The sequence below is a fragment of the Octopus bimaculoides genome, chromosome 16 (genome assembly GCF_046866305.1).
Source record: "Octopus bimaculoides isolate indiv1 chromosome 16, ASM4686630v1, whole genome shotgun sequence".
NCBI classification, from domain to species: domain Eukaryota; kingdom Metazoa; phylum Mollusca; class Cephalopoda; order Octopoda; family Octopodidae; genus Octopus; species Octopus bimaculoides.
Genome location: NC_142943.1, coordinates 28,325,736 through 28,347,254, shown reverse-complemented (window position 1 = coordinate 28,347,254; position 21,519 = coordinate 28,325,736). Strand labels below are relative to the sequence as shown.

Genomic DNA, 21,519 nt, shown 5'->3' with positions numbered 1-21,519 from the left:
TGCATGACTGATTCAGATTGATGTGAAGAAATAAGCATTACACTTGACAGAGTAATCTGAATGCTAAAGGTTTGAGTTGAAATTTTTATGGGTCGATACCTATATGAGTGTAAGAGGCAGTGTGTTGGTTGAGTTCTTTTCTTTATTGGAGTGGTACAGACGAAAGCAGGAGCCCATGTAGCATTGGTGCTGGAAAGCAGTTATGGTATTCGTAAATGTAGTGTGTTGCAGGAAAGGTTTGTCAGTCATACAAATGGCCTTGTTTTGGATGCAGACTAAAGTGTTGTTAGATTTGGAGAGTGGGAAGTTGCGTTGTTTCAGATGTATGTGTAGTGCTCCAGTATGTGGTGGAGTGAAGTAGGTGTATTTATGCTTTGTACAGGATCTGCTGAAAACCGATGTAGTTTCTGGCTCGAAAGTGGAAATGGTTTTTGCTATTTTATAGAATTATGGATATCATGAAAGCTAATGGTGAGGATTTGGGTTTGTACAGACCCTTATAGATCTAATTGTTAACATTTTTGGACTATTAAACCTTATTTTGAATGGTCAACAAACTGAGATCATAACTAACTTCAGGACAGAGATATGTGAATTATAATGTTTATAATTTGAAAATATTTAAAATTTTGAACCAGAAATATGATATTTGATACTTTTTCAAGTTCAAGTGATGTTATTTAAAATATTTGTTACCAAATTGTATTTTTTAAATTTATTATTGGTATCTCTAATCTTGTGAAAATTTTATTTTGCTTATTTTTATTTCTATTTTTATTAACAGACAACAAGATGATTACCAAACTGTACGGAAATTAGGAAGAGGAAAATACAGTGAAGTCTTTGAAGCAATTAACATTACAAACAATGAAAAATGTGTTATAAAAGTATTAAAAGTAAGTTTTTATTGTTTTTGAAACTTCTTCCCTTTGAATGCTATTAAGTGGAAATTATTTTGAAATTCTTTCCAAACTATTTATGAATTGCTAATCTGATTCAGACCAATGTTGATCATTTGGATGGTTTCATTGGCCACTTTCCACACACACAAAAAAAAAAGAAAAAGAAAAAAAAAATGCCATTGCCTATGAATGTATTGGTAATATCCTTCAAATTTTGTATATGGCTTGTCTTTGGGGAGTTTTACTTTCTGTTAGTCTACAACATTGAGTTGGTTCATTAAAAATTACTATAAAATCAATGGTACTTTTGGCTGTATTTTAGCTTTTTAAAAGGTCTTGATGAACAAATGTTATTGAATGAATGTGTTACTCTTTGTTGCTGAAATTGAGATTTTATGGTTGGATTCTTCACAATTATCCTTCAGCACCACTTGAGTTCCTTATTATTGACCCAGCTTGCCTAAACCTAGCTAATGTCCAGTTGGAGGCCTTGTCCAAAATGTTAGAAGCCTATTCTTATAATCTCCCCCTCCCCACTAGTTGCCTTCACAAATGTGAAAATTTTATATATAGGTGCACTAGTGCTTCCCAAGCACATGGTTCCAGGTTCAGTCCCATTGCATGGCACCTTGGGAAAGTGTCTTCTACTATAGTCTTCAGCCGACCAAAGACTTGGGTGGGTTTGGCAGATGGAAACTGAAAGAACCCCGTCTTGTGTGTCCGTGTTTGACACCCGCCCCTCACCATTGCTTGACACTGATGAGTTTACATCCCCGTTACTTAACGGTCTGGCAAAAAAGACCGGTAGGATAAGTACTTGACTTACAAAGAATGTCTTGGGGATGATTTGTTTGACTAAAGGCGCTGCTCCAGCATAACTGCAGTCAAATGACTGAAACAAGTAAAAGAATATATTCAAAAAAGCAAACCAACCTATCCTTAAACAATTCCAAAAATTCTGACATTTACTTTGTTGGTTAATGCTTGGATGACAATAGTTTAATGTCATGAAATTTCCAAGTACTAATGACTTTTGTTTGCATGAGTTATGTGCATCTCTTGTGAACCCTGACAACTAATACTCCTGCTGAGTGATCAGTGGAACTACTTACTTGCCAAATTAAAGTGGTTGAATATTTCACATATAATTGGAGTCTTAGCATTATCATCGGATCAAATCAGCATGACACTGATAATATTAGACTTTTGAATTTACAGGTTCAGTCAGTCTGGTAGGCTTCAACACAGTTTCTACTTGCTCAGTTTCTCTCACAAGGATTGGGTTGTCCCAAAACATGTGGCATGCAGCAGACATGTAGCAAAAGTTATATGTAGTAAGTTTGAACTTGGGACTTTGGGGTTATGAAGTGAACTTTGTAACCCATTTGGTCATGCCTGTTTGGGATGTATTGGAGTGACAAAGTATTACAACCTAAAACCTTGGTTTGAACCAATTACTAAAACTGCTAACCCGTCTGCTGGCATCCTAACTATTCAGCTGCTGTCACACATTGTACATTTCTGTTGACAGTTTGATTCATTTACACTATAAACATAAAGACACCTTTTGTGGTTGTGTAAGTGACCTCCTAACATATATTGCAGTGTAAGTAGCTGTAACAGCTGGCGTTTGTTTCCATTAATGTGAAGCTCCTCCCTCACCCTCCAGGAAATAAGAAAAAACAAAAGAAAAATGATAGTGAGCTATTCCCATTGACGAGAGAGAGATTGTGATTTGTTGATGTGTAACGAGAAACTGATGGTATGTTGTGATGAGTTTGGAGTGGACCGTGAGCTGATTACTGAATGGAAGCAGATGTTGGTAATAATGTGAAATGAAGTGAAAGAATTGGTTGGACACAGCTTTACAGAACAGTCAAAGGAATGTAATACAACGGAACAGAAGCACGAAAGGAAAAAAAAACTACTGTATTGCAGACATATATGGTGCTAAGTGGTTACAGAGTGTTTTGTAGGATGTTTGCTGCTTCCATAGATCTCTTCCTTCAATTTTGTTTATTTATTTTGTAACCCTTTTAAAGAAAGGAACTGTGACTGGCATTTAGACCAGCAGTTTTCAACTGTCGCGCCTGGGGCCTCAAGTATCCTTCCAGTGGCTCTCGACATGCTTCCTTCTATAGCTATAATAACTTTTTCAATTGACCTCTTTCTCTCCCCCCCCCCCCCCTCCGGATTTGGCCCAGATATTAAAAAGATTAAGAGCCACTGGTTTAGATCCTATATTGTGGGGATGTTTGTGGTATTTGCTTTACAGCCATAAACTTAGGGTCAAGTACCTGGGTAGAATTTTTGGTTATCTGTGAAAAAGAATGAACATCTATACTTTCTGTCTGTTAATTGTATTATTACACCACAGAAACTTATTTATCTTTAATGAATATTTGTCTTAGTAACATACGCACACTCTCTCTTTCTCTCTAATATATTTGAATTCATAGAAAAGTATTGCTAATTAAGATGTCATTCTTACATAATTTACTAGTAAGCTTTCAACCCTCCACAAAATATGCCCTTTTTCCCCCCTTGGAATTATGCATGCAATTTCATATCAGTTTTGTCAGAGTTGGAAAATGAGTCCGTATATTTTCTAATTTTTTTTGTTAATTATCCCAAACAATGCATTGATCTTGACTGAAAATTTTGCCATAGTTTTATGTTGCAGCTGTTATTAGAACATGTTTCTAAATGTTACTTTGTTGAAATGTTAAGGTAGTCATTAAAATATTTTTGTTAATACCTAAAGCATCAAGGATGAGACCAGAGGGAATGTATGAAAGCTTAACTGCTGTGTATTTCAGGTGATTAGTGTGATTTTAGCTGTGAACAAGAGAAAAACATGAACAGTTTGTTGGATGGTTACATAACTATTTCTTCCTTCCTTCCATATTACAAATTGTCTGGATAAATATTTTGATTTTCATCTTTTTTCCAGCCAGTAAAAAAGAAGAAAATAAAGAGAGAAATTAAAATTTTAGAAAATTTACAAGGAGGAACCAATATTATAACCCTTCTAACTATTGTTAAAGATCCAGTGGTAAGTGTATCTAATGTTTGCTGAAGTTTAATCTCAGGTTAGCTCTGATTGAATGACCTATGGTCTAACATTGTCCAGTGTGTGCTTTTTGTAGTTAAGGCCGTTGTGTGTGACTTGAGGGCGATTTGATTTGTAAACCCTAACAGCTTGAACTTCAGTATAGAATCGCTTGTTGGCGTGCATTAAATATTTTATTGTTTAGGTGTTATGTTGTGATATGATGGTAATTCCTATATAAGAGAAGCTTATTTGGATATGCTGCACAATTTTCAAAATGTATTCTCTTCATAATAGGCGAGCAGTTGAAGAGTTGAATGTGTGAATTGGTTCAAAGTGTTATTTAAAAACTTGGACATGAATAGTTCCAAAAACGATTTAATGAGGTCTGAGGCAGCACAACCTTGTTGGTGATTCATATTTCACTCTAAATGGGATGCAAAATGGAATGCAATTAGAGAAACACTGAGAGATGTGACTCAAATTGCTTTAAGTTGTCCATGAAAATTATCAAGTACTAATCAATGAAGATTTTTACAATCCTGTTGTCCCTGATTCAGTGTGCAGCACCTTGATCAAGCATCTTTTACCATAGTCTTGGGACATTTTTAATTTTGTGTGGAATTTAGTACATAGAAGAGACTGTGCAGAAGCCTAGAGTTCACTGAGTGATTTTGGATTTTATCCCACTATGGCACCTTGTGCAACAGTCACCCATCCAAACCTCGTACTGATTAAAGTTTTGTGAGTGGAATTGGTTGACAGAAACTGTATGGAAGCCTGCTGTGAGGGTTAAGAAGCTCACTTCCCAACCGTATGGTTTTGGCTTGGGCTCCACTGCATCGCATCTTGAATCTTCTATTATAGCCCCAGGCTGACAAAAGCTTTGTGAGTGGATTTGGTAGACAAAAACTGAAAGAAACCCATCGTGTGTGTGTGAGTTGGTATTGCTCTTGCATTAGCTGGTTTGTAAACAAGAGCTTCCTGATGCATGCAGTCTGTCATAAAAGCAGGTCTGGGAGTTTGGTTCATTGTATTTCTAATGGCAAGATTTGCAATCATTTGCTTGTATACATAGGTGGAAGGAAAACATTTGGTTTCCCCACCCTTTCCATGTTGTAGTTCACTCACAGAGCATTAGTCAGCCCAAAGCTGTATTAGAACGCCCTTGTCTGTGTCCTGCAGTGAAATTGAACTTACAAAATGTTGAGAACTGTTGATTAAAAAGATAAAATGTAGGTGTGGAGTGCCCAAAATAACTTTGTGACACTATATAACTAGATGATATAAGTAGCAAACTTAAAACAAGTCCTAGATGAATATGATTGACTGTAATCAACGAAAGAAGAGTTTCTGAATGCCCATTATTATATATCTATGGCTATTAATGCCTGCCCGGGCATAGCTGTTTTTGTTTCTCAACCACATGGTTTTAAGTTTGGTCCTACATACATGACACCATGTGAAGGAATTTGGCAGATGGAAACTGAAAGAATCCATGGTGAAGAGCGCAGGCTACTAACCCCAAGATTCCAAGTTCGATTCCAGGCAGTGACCTGAATAATAATAAGAATAGGGGATCATTAACTAGATTCCTTAAGGGTCGTTCTCACAGTTTATATTTATATTATAAGGTTTTCAACTTTTAAATTTTCATATTCAAAAGAGACAGACTTCAAACTCGATATATCGATTTATTCACCACTCTGTTAACATTTCTGTGCCAAACTTATCCAGTGACTGGTCCATTGGATTTTGACATTTGGCACTTCTTCAGGAATGGTTACCATCGGAACAAAACACAAAAAAACACATACATAACGATCATTAAATTATTAAAATCCCGTTACAGTTCATCTTTCTGCTATTATAGGGGAGATAACTCCTTAATTTTCTATTTTTATTGCTCTCCTGTGAATTTCCACTAGATTAATTTATTTGTTTATTTCGTTGTACTATACTATATTACCCGTTCCTTTACCCGTATACATATGCATACATACACTTTACCCGTATACTTATCCATATATACATACATACACACATATACATACATATATATATATATACACACACACACACACACACACACATATATATATATACACACACACATATATATACACACACACACATATATATATACACACACATATATACACACGCACACACATATATATATACACACGCACACACATATATATATACATGTACATACATATACACACACACATATATATACACACATATACATACACACATATATATACATGTACACACACACACACACACACACACACACACACACACACACACACACTTATATGCACTCATCCATATATGCATAATTGCACATACACAAACATACATGAGACATCATGTTGTACTTCATCACATCTTAAGATCATTTATACCAACGAAACGTACTTCTTATAATATGCGTACATTTCAGAGCATTATTCTTTACTTTATTGATCAATTTATCCTTAGAGAAGAGTATGTGGTATAGTTCTACCGTACAGAGCGAACAATACTTTCTTCCTCTCTCATATGGCATTGATCTAGCTATTATAGACCATTCTAATGAATACTGTTTATTACTTTCCTTAAGATCCCAGATGTATTTGCTAAGACTAGTGCTAGCCATTTTCTTCCTATCTCTAAAGCACGAGAAGTGGTTAGAAATTCTACGGCATACCTGCCCTGAAGTGCACCCCAAGTATGTCATGGTACCTGTTTGAGTCTTTACTTTGCATTGATATATTATATTTTTGACTTTCGCATTAGGTCCTTCAAATTTTATTCTTCTAGGGTTTACCTCCTTTACTGTGATTATGTTCTTACTCCTATTATTAATAAATGAACCTCCATTATTATTATTATTATTATTATTATTACCATCATTGTTATTATTATTATTATTATTATTATTATTATTATTACTGCTATTTATATTATTGTTCAAATTCTCATTCCTACCTGTTTCTCTAGACTTAAGTATTTTAAGGTTATGTGCTGCTATTATCTGTGCTATGTTCCTAGTATTTGAAAATCCAAATCTAATTATATGTGTGTTTATAATCTTACCATAATGTGAGCTCCTTGGGAAGTGTCTACCTATCACTTCTCTAAACTTAGCTATCAGATTACTCTTGATATTTCTCCCAAATGGGATTATGAGCCAGATTTTATTATCCTTATTATTATCCTCATGGTTATTAATATTGTTTTTAAAGAATTTTAAGTTACCTATGTTGTGTTTATGGGGGTACCTTGGTTTATTTAGTTTATTTACTTTGTGTTTATTATTATTATTATTATTATTATTATTATTATTATTATTATTATTATTATTACTATTGTCAGTTGTTTCAATTCCGTTGCTATCATTTTCAATATAGGAGACCCTTTCTCTATATCCTGCCTTATTTAGTGCTGCATTATAGAAATTAGCTTTATTATTAAATACCCTATTGTTAGCAGATAATTTGGAGAGTCTTAAAGATATATTTTTTACTAGATTCTCTATGATAGCCCTAGGATGGTTACTTGATTTATTTATATACTGTAGGTTCGTTAGGGGTTTGTGGTATGGTCTATATGTTTTATTCTTAATATCTACTGTTACGTCTAGGAAATTTGCTACTGAGACATCATCTTCGTAAACTATACCCATCCCCATTCTGCTGAAAAATCTGGCCAGCCTACCCTTAATTCTCTGTAGTTCCTGGTTTGAGCAATTCCTAACATACAACAGGCAGTCGTCTCTATACAAACCCCCCCTAACCCTAGGGAATGATCACTTAATTCATAAAGGATAAATGATCCCACCATATCAGCTATTTGGGCTGAGTCGGAACTTCCCATGGGAACATCAAATGCCCCAGGGGTATCTTTCCATACCCATATCTTATCTTTAAAGCTAATAAACGATTTCCTTGCTGCTGTTATAACTTTAAATTCTTATAACTAGTCTTAGCAAATACATCTGGGATCTTAAGGAAAGTAATAAACAGTATTCATTAGAATGGTCTATAATAGCTAGATCAATGCCATATGAGAGAGGAAGAAAGTATTGTTCGCTCTGTACGGTAGAACTATACCACATACTCTTCTCTAAGGATAAATTGATCAATAAAGTAAAGAATAATGTTCTGAAATGTACGCATATCATAAGAAGTACGTTTCGTTGGTATAAATGATCTAAAGATGTGATGAAGTACAACATGATGTCTCATGTATGTTTGTGTATGTGCAATTATGCATATATGGATGAGTGCATATAAGTGTGTGTGTGTGTGTGTGTATATGAAAGATATGCATATATATATATATATATATATATATATATATGTATATATATGTATGTGTGTGTGTGTGTGTAAGTGTATGTGTGTATGCATCAAGCTGTTAGATCAGGTTATGAAAGTTACAGAGAGGGTCATAGCCTAACTAATTAGGGAGCGAATCAATTTAGATGAGATGCAGTTTGGGTTCGTGCCAGGTAAAAACACTACTGATGCTTTATTTCTAGTGAGACAGTTGCAGGAGAAATACCTAGCTACGGATAAACCTCTGTACCTGGCTTTCGTTGACATGGAGAAAGCCTTTGACAGGGTCCCCCGATCCCTTATCTGGTGGTCAATGAGGAAACTTGGGATAGAAGAATGGTTAGTGAGAGCTGTGCGAGCCATGTACAGAGATGCTGCCAGTAAGGTGAGGGTTGGAAATGAGTACAGCAATGAATTCCGGGTAGAGGTAGGGGTCCACCAAGGTTCCGTCCTCAGCCCCCTCTTATTTATCATAGTCCTCCAGGCAATCACAGAGGAGTTCAAGGCAGGTTGCCCCTGGGAGCTCCTCTATGCTGATGACCTTGCCCTAATTGCGGAGTCACTATCAGAACTAGAGAAGTTTCAGGTGTGGAAGCAAGGTCTAGAATTGAAGGGCCTTAGAGTCAACCTAGCTAAAACCAAAATCCTAATAAGTAGGAAGGTAGATAAAACACAAACCCCTTCAGGTAGATGGCCCTGCTCAGTATGTAGAAAAGGAGTAGGCAGTAACTCTATAAGATGTACCCGGTGCAAGCTATGGACACATAAGAGGTGCAGCAACATCAAAGGCAGGTTAACTAGCAAGTTAGTTTTTGTTTGTGGCAGATGTTCAGGTGCAATAAAGACTGTAAACAAACAGGAAACAACTTCTATCTCATTCCAGGGTGAAAAACTAGAGGTAGTCGATAGCTTCCGCTATCTGGGCGACCAAGTTAGTAGTGGGGGTGGGTGCGCTGAAAGTGTAGCTGCTAGAATAAGAATAGCCTGGGCAAAGTTTAGAGAGCTCTTACCCCTGCTAGCGACAAAGGGACTCTCACTCAGAGTAAAAGGCAGACTGTATGACGCATGCGTACGAACAACCATGCTACATGGCAGTGAAACATGGGCTGTAACTGCTGAGGACATACGTAAGCTCGCAAGGAATGAAGCCAGTATGCTCCGTTGGATGTGTAATGTCAATGTGAATACCCGTCAGAGTGTAAGTATCTTGAGAGAAAAGCTGAACATTAGAAGCATCAGTTGTGGTGTGCAAGAGAGACGATTGCGCTGGTATGGACATGTGGTGAGAATGGATGAGGATAGCTGCGTGAAAAAGTGCCACACCCTAACAGTTGAGGGAACCCGTGGAAGAGGTAGGCCCAGGAAGACCTGGGCTGAGGTGTTGAGGCAAGACCTTCGTACATTGGGCCTCACCGAGGCGATGACTACTGACCGAGACCTTTGGAAATGTACTGTGCGTGAGAAAACCCGGCAAGCCAAGTAAGATCGTTGCCAGTGCCCCTGGACTGGTTCTTGTGCGGGTGGCACATGAGATGCACCATTTTGAGCGTGGCCGTTGCCAGTACCGCCTGACTGGCTCCCGTAGGATTTTCGAGCGAGATCGTTGCCAGTGCCCCTGGACTGGCTTGTGCGGGTGGCACATAAAAGACACCATTTCGAGCGTGGCCGTTTTCGTGCGGGTGACACGTAAAAGCACCCACTACACTCTCTGAGTGGTTGGCGTTAGGAAGGGCATCCAGCTGTAGAAACTCTGCCAAATTAGACTGGAGCCTGGTGTTGCCATCCGGTTTCACCAGTCCTCCGTCAAATTGTCCAACTCATGCTAGCATGGAAAGCGGACGTTAAACGATGATGATGATGATGATGATGTATGTATATCATCATCATCATCATCGTTTAACGTCCGCTTTCCATGCTAGCATGGGTTGGACGATTTGACTGAGGACTGGTGAAACCGGATGGCAACACCAGGCTCCAGTCTGATTTGGCAGAGTTTCTACAGCTGGATGCCCTTCCTAACGCCAACCACTCAGAGAGTGTAGTGGGTGCTTTTACGTGTCACCCGCACGAAAACGGCCACGCTCGAAATGGTGTCTTTTATGTGCCACCCGCACAAGCCAGTCCAGGGGCACTGGCAACGATCTCGCTCGAAAATCCTACAGGAGCCAGTCAGGCGGTACTGGCAACGGCCACGCTCAAAATGGTGCATCTCATGTGCCACCCGCACAAGAACCAGTCCAGGGGCACTGGCAACGATCTTACTTGGCTTGCCGGGTCTTCTCACGCACAGCCCATTTCCAAAGGTCTCGGTCCGTAGTCATCGCCTCGGTGAGGCCCAATGTACGAAGGTCTTGCCTCACCACCTCAGCCCAGGTCTTCCTGGGCCTACCTCTTCCACGGGTTCCCTCAACTGTTAGGGTGTGGCACTTTTTCATGTGTATGTATGTGTATGTATGTATGTGTGTATATATATATGTATATATATATATATATATATATATATGTATATGTGTGTATGTATGTATATATATGGATAAGTATACGGGTAAAGGAACAGGTAATATAGTATAGTACAACAAAATAAACAAAAATTAATCTAGTGGAAATTCACAGGAGAGCAATAAAAATAGAAAATTAAGGAGTTATCTCCCCTATAATAGCAGAAAGATGAACTGTAACGGGATTTTAATAATTTAATGATCGTTATGTATGTGTTTTTTTGTGTTTTGTTCCGATGGTAACCATTCCTGAAGAAGTGCCAAATGTCAAAATCCAATGGACCAGTCACTGGATAAGTTTGGCACAGAAATGTTAACATAGAGTGGTGAATAAATCGATATATCAACTTTGAAGTCTCTGTCTCTTTTGAATATGAAAATTTAAAAGTTGAAGACCTTATTATATATATATATATATATATATATATATATATATATATATATATATATATTGGGAAAAATATCGGATTGTTTTTAAAACGGGGGCCACATTTTTCATTAACGAAACACTTTGAAACTTGGAGCACTGGTAGAATGTGTCATATAAAACATCTTTTTCTCTTAGTCTTCTTAAAAAAAAAAGAAATCCATAAATTATTCCATGTTAAAGTTGTCGTATTTCTGTAATTTCAACCAATCACTGACGTCCATTCCGCTGATATACATTAAGTGCCGACTACATAAACAAACGATTCTGAAACAATTAACCCTAACCCTAACTCTAACCCTAAGCCTAACCCTAGGGTTAGGGTTAGAGTTAGGGTTAGGGTTAGGGTTAAAGCAAATTTAAAATGAAAAAAGCAAATAAAACGAAGAATCGTTTGTTTATGTAGTCGGCACTTAATGTATATCGGCTGAATGGACGTCAGTGATTGGTTGAAATTATCGAAATAAGACAATTTTTTACATGAAATAAATTCGAATACAAAAATATTTTTCTGTTCTATAACACAAAATAGATAAGTATACGAAGTTTGAAAGTCTTTCGGTACCAAAAACACTACGTAAAACATTAATGAAAAATGTGACCCCCGTTTTAAAAAAGATCCAAAATATCTTCTGGCATTGTGTTATACTTCTTTGTCATGAACTGTAATGCCTTCCTAGCATAGCCTATAAATGACCCTCCTCCCCCCCACACACATACAAAATGTACTGAGCTTGACAGAAACGATGCCACCCCATAAGATGGGACACCAGCATAGCCACTTTCAAATGACTGAAATCAGTTTGAAAGAGAGAGATGGATGAAATAGCTCGAATACTTGTTGGACATCTTCATTTGATATATGGATAATTAGTGTTCTGTTTGGGGAGCTCAGTTTGAATAAATATATGATATTTGTGTACATTGTAAATCAAATTCCTAGAAAAGAATTTCATGTTTTTAACCGCTTCCTTATAGACCCCATGTTGTTATTTTCTATTTATAGTCCAGAATACCAGCTCTTGTATTTGAACATGTGAACAACACAGACTTCAAGGTAAATCCAATTTATAGAATATTTTGATGTCTTCAGTTTATGTAAATCCTGTATTTTTTATCTTATCAACTTAAAAATGTGATAATTTAGAATTCTTCAAATTTTGATTTTATTGACTAGCTGTGTGGTTAAGTTCATTCGACATTCACTCAGCTGTCAGTTTGATTCCACTGCATGACACTTTGAACATCATATTGATCCAATAAGTTTTGAATGAAACTGGCTTGGTGGAAATACGCATCAGGTGGTTGTGTGTGCAATGAAACTTCTTCCCCCCCAAAAGTTGGTAACATCCTCATAATAGATTCCATAACATTAAAAAAAAAATCACCTTTCAAAAACTGTATTAATTCTCATAGGCTCTTGTATACATATGCACATATACATACATATATATATATATATATATATATATATAAAAAATCACAGTAAGGATATCTAAACTTTTATAGGGATATTTCTATCCAAGATACACCCTTTGTACACTGATTTTCCATACAAGGTATTTAAAATGCAAAATTATATATTTATATATGTTTTGTAACTTCAATTTTGTTTTTGAAATGAAACAATTGTAGGTGAACGTTAATTAATTGTATCCATTAGATCTCTACTTAAAAAAAAAATACAAATGTGGTAACTGTTGTTATCTTTGTCCTGTAACTTTTGACAAAGATTGATAAAATGAATGCTGTATTCAAAAATAACTAATGATTGACTGAATGGTTGATTGTGGTATCCCAGCTTGGTCACAGTCCAGTAACTGAAACCAATAAAATAGTATCTGATATCATAGGGCAATCTGTGATTTATTTGAAATCACATTTGTTATGAAGTTTTCTGAGTTTTTCTAATTAAAACAATCTTGAAAATAGCCAACCATTTAAACCTGCTCTTTCTACATTCACGCTCTGATGTTACCTTTTTTCTATAAATACTTTAAATAACTGGGGGGTTTTTTTTTTTCCCCCTAAGATCTATTTACACTGATTTTTAAACCACAAAACTATTTTTGAATTACTTTTTCAGATATTATATCAAACTTTCACAGATTATGACATCCGGTTCTATATGTTTGAACTATTAAAGGTATGTTTCTTTGTTTGAAATATTTGAGCAACATCACAATATTTTTGTTTCTATAGTGTTTTATTTTTATTATTTAAATATTTAGTGATTAGTTCTTAAGTTAATTTCTTGTCTTTTAACAGGCTCTAGATTATTGCCACAGTATGGGGATTATGCATAGAGATGTTAAACCCCATAATGTTATGATTGACCATGAAAACAGAAAGGTTAGTCTTATACAAATTTTTTCAACTTGTTTTTGTCTTCTTTGTATATTAAATATAATCTCAAGATGGGACCTTCATTGGTGTAGAAAGAATAAGTCTAATATTTCAAAATAAAAACCTATTGCTTGATTATAGCAAAACCAGTGGAAGATTTGTGTAGAAACGAAAAAATGCCCAACGTCTAATTCTAAGTCTGAGCTGCATTGCACATGGAATTGTTTTCTGTTAAGGAAATGCCTATAAAAGGGAATTTTTCCTTTAAAAAAAAATGCTTCTTTTGGGTTTTCACTGAGACATGACATTGACAAGCCACAGCAATGGGGAAATAACATTGCTGTGGCTTTTGGAGTGATTTTTTGTATTGCTTAGCTCTGATGTCTATTGTGTCCTTTTAACACAATATATCTATAAAGGGATTTCCTCTAAATGCAAAACTGCAGCTTCTGGCTTTTCAATGGCACGTTAACATTTTTGATACTAGCCTGCCTGGAACGGCCCCCGTTTCTATGATGTAAACTTTGTTTTAAACAGAGCTCCATTAAAATCTTCTTTCAAAACGTCATGTTAATTATGTTCCAAATACCAGCTTGATGAGTTATTTTATATAAATCTTTATTTTCAAAATTAATTGAAACAAATGTGGTGTATCTGCAACAGTAACAAAAGGGTTAGGGATGTTTTATAAATAAAAATTCAACTCTGGAGCTACTTCTATTGTATAATTCTAATTTTTTTTATTTGGTTTTGTTGTATAAAAGTGGTAATGGAATTGTTCTCATTTGAGTCCTTAGGCAAAATCATTTTGGATGCAGTGATAGATTGTAGAAATTTGGGAACACCCCAGGTGTTCGTTAATTTAGTGAATTGATTAGTGTTGAGGGTGTTTGCAATGTGAAGACAACAGCTAGAATGATGTAAAGGTAGGCTGTAAATAAGTCTGTGGCCATGTGAAAGGTAATTTATGAAGCATGTGTAAGGAATAAATAGATACACGGAAGAACGTGAACCAGAATATTTGATGTTAACTTTTTATGAAAAGTCGAGCACAAGTTAATTGAAAACCTGAAGTTATGTACTTTAGAGTGGTAATGCAAGATAGAGATGTGGTGAGTTTATGGTGCTGCAAATATGATTGACCCATACAGATACAAAGGCAGCAATATTAAAGCTTATATTTGCAAACAAAACAGGGGCATGGGGAAAGTGGGAACCCAACCTAAAAGACAAACTCTTATTATTTCACTATAATAGGAGACAGCTTTGTTCACATTCATGAAATGTCTTTTTTTTTTTTTTTTTATCAATACAACTCACTACTTTGTCAACAAAGTCCTGAAAGCTTAGCACTGGCATTTTCAGTACATTAAAATAGAATACATAGTCTCCCTTGTTTGTGCAACGGATATTTGGTCAATCTGAATGACAGAGGTTGGTGATTTTCCCTGTGAACTTAGTCCATTAGTTATTTTTAGCTTCTTGACATGGCATTATTGAGCATTTGTGCTGATTGGACTGTGTCTGTTAACATTTTTACTTCAACATTTATGCTTTTAACCTGTTATTCTAAATTACTGAATATTTTCTAAGCTTTCATATGAGAAGTTTTTTGACTTCTGCCATTAAAACCAAGACAAAACACAGCTCCTCCTCCTGCAAAACTATTTATGCTATTACCACTTTAAAACTGTCGTTACAGACAAAAATAATAGCCATTGAGGATAACTAGAATTATTACCTTTTTTACTACAGCTATTTAGAATAAATAGAATCCCTAATGGATGTCTTCTGTAGGATCCCATATCATTTGACTTTGTGTTTGTTATAAACATTGTAACACCTTTTTGAAATAAAAGTGGGGAAAAGATCTTGTTTCAGATTCTGTATTTTGTTTACTGCTGAGATTAAGTGTTTTAAACCGTATAGTTGTCCTTTTCTCTTTAATCTTTCATTATCCGACATAATTGACTTCATTTGAAACCCCACCCCCATGCTAGCTGCTTCTCACTCTCTTTTCTTAACTGCTAATCTCTCAATTACTTATATATGAGCATAAACACAAATATAAATAAAATTTGTGAGTGTATGTTTGGAGATTGCATAGTTTTGAATTTTAGATATCTAAATATGAATTACTGATGCAGTAATTGTTAGGCCTCCATCCTAACATGACCAACTAGTATGAAGTAGAAGCCCTCTTTCTATTTTTTTTTTTTTTTTGTATTAGTTGATTATAACTAAATAATAATCTTTTTACTAATAGGATTCCTAACTTATTTTATAACAGTTCAGCACTTAAGATCTCCCAATGCATTCGTAAAATATTCTAATGTTATTAAAGTTAATGTTGTAGCAGATTGCATCCATAAATATTTGATTTTAGGAAACCAATGTTTATTTACAGCTCCGTCTTATTGATTGGGGTTTGGCAGAGTTCTACCATCCTGGAATGGAATACAATGTAAGAGTTGCATCTAGGTATTTCAAAGGTCCTGAACTTCTATTGGATTATCAGGTAAAAGTCAAGATATTTCTTCTGTTTAATATGTGTATTTATTTGAGGGATTGGCAAATTTGCCAGAGCTATTGGAACTTGTGAAAATTCTTTATAGTCGAAAGTATCATATTCAAGCCAGATTGTGCCAATTAAAAAACAATTTAAATAAAAAGTACTTCAGAAGTCTGAAATCTTTGCATGGGTAGTTGTTGAGTATTTGAGGTACTGATGTCGAGAACGATTTTCTTTTGCTCTTAGAAACATTGGAACCTCATGAGCTTTCACTAACGTGCTTTTATGTTTAGATCCTAGGCATTGATGTTTCCATTCTGGGTCCCAGCAGGTGGAATGGTACTGAGTTGAAATGCCAGCATGTCTAATATTAAAGAACAATTAAAAAAAGGGGGGGGGTGACCTGGAATTTCAAAGTCTTTTAAATATACAGAGAATGTATGTGCAGTATAATTGTCTAATGGACACTTATAATGGGGCTAAGTACCAATTGTATATAAACTGAACTGCAAAAGAAACGTGTGACTGAAATATGTTTTAATTCTATTATGTCAGAGTTAAATCTGATGAAGTCAATTTCTTGGATGCACTTTGACCATAGTCTATGGGTTGTTGTCATCTGTCCTGGTAGTGGGCGGGTCCAGCACATCGAGATTGTAGGGCATGTTCAATACTATGTATGGCCTCCCTGGGTGTTCAAAATGGCCATGCACAATTGGTACATGGCATGCATGAGGTGGGTCACAAAAGCCATTGGCACCTGTGCCAACTCCCTGAGGAAAGCTGCCTCCAGTTTCACACGAGTTGTCAGCCTTGGGACAACCTGGTTCCGCCATCTCTGGATTTCATCCCACAGGTGTTCAATTGAGTTGAAATCTGGGCTGAGAGCCAGCAATGGCATGGTTCTCATGCTGTGCCGATGCAGGAAGTCCATGGTGATGCTGGCCGTGTGGGAGGGAGCATTGTTCTGCTGGAACATGTGGCTATGGTGGCGTGCAAAGAGGGGCACGATGTGAGATCTTAGGATCTGGTCAACGTAGCATTGTGCTGTAATGCCATTCCCTCTGCCTGCACCAACATTTTGGAACACATGGGGCCCATTCCTCTGATTTAGGCCCATAGCACCCAAAACCATGATGCTTTGGCCATCCCTCGTGTCTCTCTCCATGACACGTGCATTGTAGCATTCATCCGAGCTGAAAAATGCAGTACCGACTCTCGTCAGACAAGACTATCAACCTTCATTGTTAATGCCACCAATGTCGGTGCTGTGTAGCCCACTGTTGTCATGCTTGATGGGGGGTGAGCAGTGAGGAAAGGCCCTCAAGCAGGACGACGGCAACGCAGGTTGTTGGCAGCCAGTCAATGTCGTACTGTCCAGTGCCACTGGCCTCATGAGCTGTAACGCTGGCTGGTCTGAAGTAATCACGGAGGTGTTGCAGGTAGATGAAGCAGTCCTGCTTGGGTGTGATCACCTGGGGGTGCCATCCACAGGCATGCTCTGTATTGCTGTTGCGGGTGGTAGATGGTGCTGATATGAACATAGTAAGCTTGCAATTAGCCAATAGCTTGTTCTCCTTGTGCTGCTGATAATCGGGTCATACCTGATATGTGTCCAAGTTACAGTTGCCAAGGATGCAGTTCAAGTTGATTTTTATACCCATAACCTCCATGAGATGCACATGCATTTTGGTTTTCATGACAATTGTTTGTAACTGCCACCTACGGCATTCAACGCACTGCATTTTGGTGTCTTGTTTCAGGGTAAGTTGAAAAGTTACCAACAATTTAGGTCTCAGCCATAAACCAGCATGCCTTGGAATATTTACACTTACAATTTACACAATTTGCAATTTTCAGAATTTACCATATAAAAATGACATTTGAAAAAATCACATTTCTTTTGCGGTTCAGTGTATAACATAATGAAAATGTCTAAGTACGATTTACAAGCATTTTAGTGTTATTAGAGTTTTCAGTTTGGATGATGTCACCGGCTCTTCAGCATCTGTTTTGTCATATTCCAGTTCCGTTGCTGTTTGCTTTCTGTGTAGTTTGTAGTCTTAGCACAAAGACAAAAGTTTATCTGTTTTGTAAAAGTCTGCTTTCATTTGGATTGCTGTAATGAGAAGCAAGAGCTTAGACCAATTGCTTTATCTGTTCAAGGTAGTCAACATTGTACCGACAGCTAAAAAGTGTATATGTTCATATTTAATACAAATGGTTGCCTAACAGGTACCAATTAGCGCATCCAGCAATGCATTTAGACTGGACTTAGCAATTTGTAACATGCTTTTTTTGTGAACCTGTTTTTTTAAAGCACCTATGGTCTGAAAAATAATTCATTAGAAATATTTTAGAATTTGGAGGAGACAAATCCTTTTGATGCTTCTGTGTTAAAGAGGAAACTAAACCATTTTAAATATGAGATGTTATTTAAAAATCATGTATTTAAAACAAAAACAACAAAAAAACTTAATAGGCATAGTAAATTGTGTATAATATTCCTAAAGAAATCAACTTTGTCTTTCCAACAGTCCTGATATGTTACAAAGATTTAGCAATGACTCCTTAAGTCCCAAGTTTCAGACATCTCAAAGAAGTATTTATGGAATTTAAAACTTAGAAGAGACAACCTTGAGTAATTCTGTAATTTTTCTTGCATTTCAGATGTATGATTATTCTTTGGATATGTGGAGTTTAGGTTGCATGTTTGCCAGTATGATATTCAGAAAAGAGCCATTCTTTCATGGTCATGATAATTATGATCAGGTCAGTAGATTTTCATTAACAGTGAATTTGATTTTTTTTTTTTGTTTATAGAGGATTTTGAATCCTTTTAAAATCTAGACATTTGCTTATATCTTTTAGTAGTACGGTGTTAGATTTCATATCTATTATCAAATGTGACTAATCTCTAAATTTGTATCACTACAAATAAACTAAGGAAGAGAAAGTAATTTTTGCCACATTGATTTTGTGTCAAACCTACATTGCTATAAAGTTCCATTTCTTTCCTATTTCTTCCTCTCTCCCCATTACTTTACACAATCATCTGATTAACTCTTTTGTTAACAGATTTTTAACTAAAATGGTTTCCCTGTGTTTCAGTTAAATTCTAAAAATCATGTATTTAGACTAGTTTTCTAAAAAAAGAAAGAAAAAAAAAAACTGTCTTTTTCATAAATATATTAAGGCAGTATTTTTGAACACAACAAAAGATTCATATCGAAATCTAATACAGAACGTTTTTCTCAAAACTACTTTGATTAGTGTTAAGTACAGGTAAACTCAGAAATGTAAAGTCATTTGAATTTTACTTTAAATAACATCATATAAAAAGAATTATTAGCCAATATTATAGATCTGTTAAATGCCTATTATTAATATTTATTTCCTCCCTCTCCAAGTTTATTACTCCCACCCCTAAAGCTATGGCATAATGCTGGATTAATTTAAAACAATGTGAACAAATAAGCCTTACTTTTGACAGTAATCTAAGTGCTAAAGGGTTAAACTGGTTTCAACTGGATTAATTTGGAGGAGTGTTGGATTGTGACGGTTGTATTATAAACCTCTGGATTGAAATTTGTGATGTTTACATTGTTCCTTATGAAATTGTTGTTGTAATTTGCATTAATGTAGATATATTTGAAAAAATTTTTCAGCTGGTTCGCATTGCCAAGGTTTTAGGAACAGATGACCTTTATGGATATATAAACAAATATCAAATCGATTTGGATCCTAGGTTCAATGATATTTTAGGAAGGTGAGTTAATGCTTACACGGCTTTCAGCACTTTGCACTTGTCATATGAAATATATGAATGTCATTTTATATTTATTTGGAGGGGGACTGGAATTTGTTTTACATTTTGATATATTTTCTGTAAAACAGAGATTTTTATGACACTCTATTTAGATCTTTTCTTTTACTATTTTTATTTCTGTAAATTAGGTAAATTACCTTGCTTAACATTTGCTTTTCTTGAATTTGTTTCATTACATAAATTGTCCCTAGAGAGAATGCTCAGCTGTACCAAATTGGGCTTCAGTTTTACACACCTTAATCTAAGCTTGTAGAGGTATTATATTGCTTTCCAAATTTGTTTTGCTCTTTAGGTCTTGTTCCATATTTTCATGTTTGTTTTGAATGTGGGATCAGAAAATGGTTCAGATATTAAATTTCACTTGTACTGGTATGGGCAATTAAAAATGCAATTTTTTTAACTATCAAAATTTCTCTTTTGTTTGCCAGAAAATCTAATTCTTGTTTACCATGAATTTAGCTCTTTGGTTGAGTAAAAAGAAATCTGAGGTTCACATTTCAGAATATGTAAAAATAACAAAAACAAAACGTATCAAAAGAAAACTAATTTTCAAAATTGAGGATTTGATACCTGCTTGATTATATTAAGTCTCCAATTAAGCACTTCCATATTATTGCAATTAGATTTAAATAATTGCTGCCACTTTTTTTCGTTTCTTTTTCTTATTTCTAGGCTTGTGCAAAGAGGCCAAGGTGTTCAAGTTCAAGTCTACATTAGCCTTGAACTGTAACTATTCTAAATTTCCTCTAAATTTCTGTTTTAGTGAGTCTTGAATGTTTAGATAGGGACACTACCTAATAATAAATCAATTTAATTACCTTATTAAGCACACCAATTTCAGTTTAGTAACCCCATTTCGTCTATTAAAGTTTCGGCATAGCTCTGCATTCTGCTCCACACACCATTCACACTACCTTTTTCATTTTTTTTTTTTTTTTACCTTTATTTGATATTAGTTGTTGGCTGGGTACTTTAATAGCTTTTAATTATTTACATGTATTAGGCTGTCCCACATGAAAGGTTTCATTTGCTTCAATGTCACCTTGGAAAACTATATATTTCCTTCTCTGAAAAGATTGTTTTTTTGAAGCTATAAATTGTTCAAATATTATCATTACTTCATTGTTTGCATCCTTTTTCTCAATGGAGCAAAATAAATGAAAGCCTATTGGCAATAAGTCTGGTAAATATAAGGATAATCCAATATTGCTGTAAGTTCGCTTTGGTCTGGTTTGTGATGTGTGTGCGTGTGTGGGAGGGTCTGGCCTTGCCATGCTAAAGTAAAGTCCCTTGTCTGATTATGCCAGATGTTTAATGGTGAATTTGGAATACATTTCCTCTGTTTGCTGGCAGTAAGTAGGATTGTGATGTTACTGTTTCTTCTGACTGCCGAAACAAATAATGGATGCTTCCTTAATGATATCACCAAATAGTGACCATAACCTTTTGGTGATAGAAAGAGTTTTGACACCTGTCCAGGCAACTCGTGAGGATCCAGCCATAGCAAAGAGCTTTTACTGTTGTCAATAAAGGACTTCTCTTCTTTTTAAAAAAAATTTTTATCACAGGTGATTATTCTTTTTGAAAATGGTTCCCTGTTGTTTTGCACAAGAAGAAAGGAA

At 35.6% G+C, this 21,519-nt stretch overlaps 1 protein-coding gene across 4 annotated transcripts in view; it reads left to right on the top strand.

The window, feature by feature from the left end:
- The window catches only part of LOC106878394 (casein kinase II subunit alpha), a 68,184-nt gene that overhangs the window by 36,608 nt on the left and 10,057 nt on the right, over window positions 1-21,519 (top strand). The window contains exons 2-10 of one of the 4 annotated variants that reach the window (XM_089364857.1): window positions 785-896; window positions 3,856-3,957; window positions 12,217-12,267; window positions 13,297-13,356; window positions 13,479-13,562; window positions 15,964-16,074; window positions 18,739-18,840; window positions 19,737-19,837; window positions 20,570-20,623. In XM_089364857.1, the coding sequence (XP_089220983.1) occupies window positions 785-896; window positions 3,856-3,957; window positions 12,217-12,267; window positions 13,297-13,356; window positions 13,479-13,562; window positions 15,964-16,074; window positions 18,739-18,840; window positions 19,737-19,837; window positions 20,570-20,623 (777 nt within the window). Of the gene's footprint in view, window positions 1-784; window positions 897-3,855; window positions 3,958-12,216; window positions 12,268-13,296; window positions 13,357-13,478; window positions 13,563-15,942; window positions 16,075-18,738; window positions 18,841-19,736; window positions 19,838-20,569; window positions 20,624-21,519 lie in introns of all 4 variants that reach the window. The other 3 variants (XM_089364856.1, XM_089364859.1, XM_089364858.1) reach the window with 3 other exon arrangements.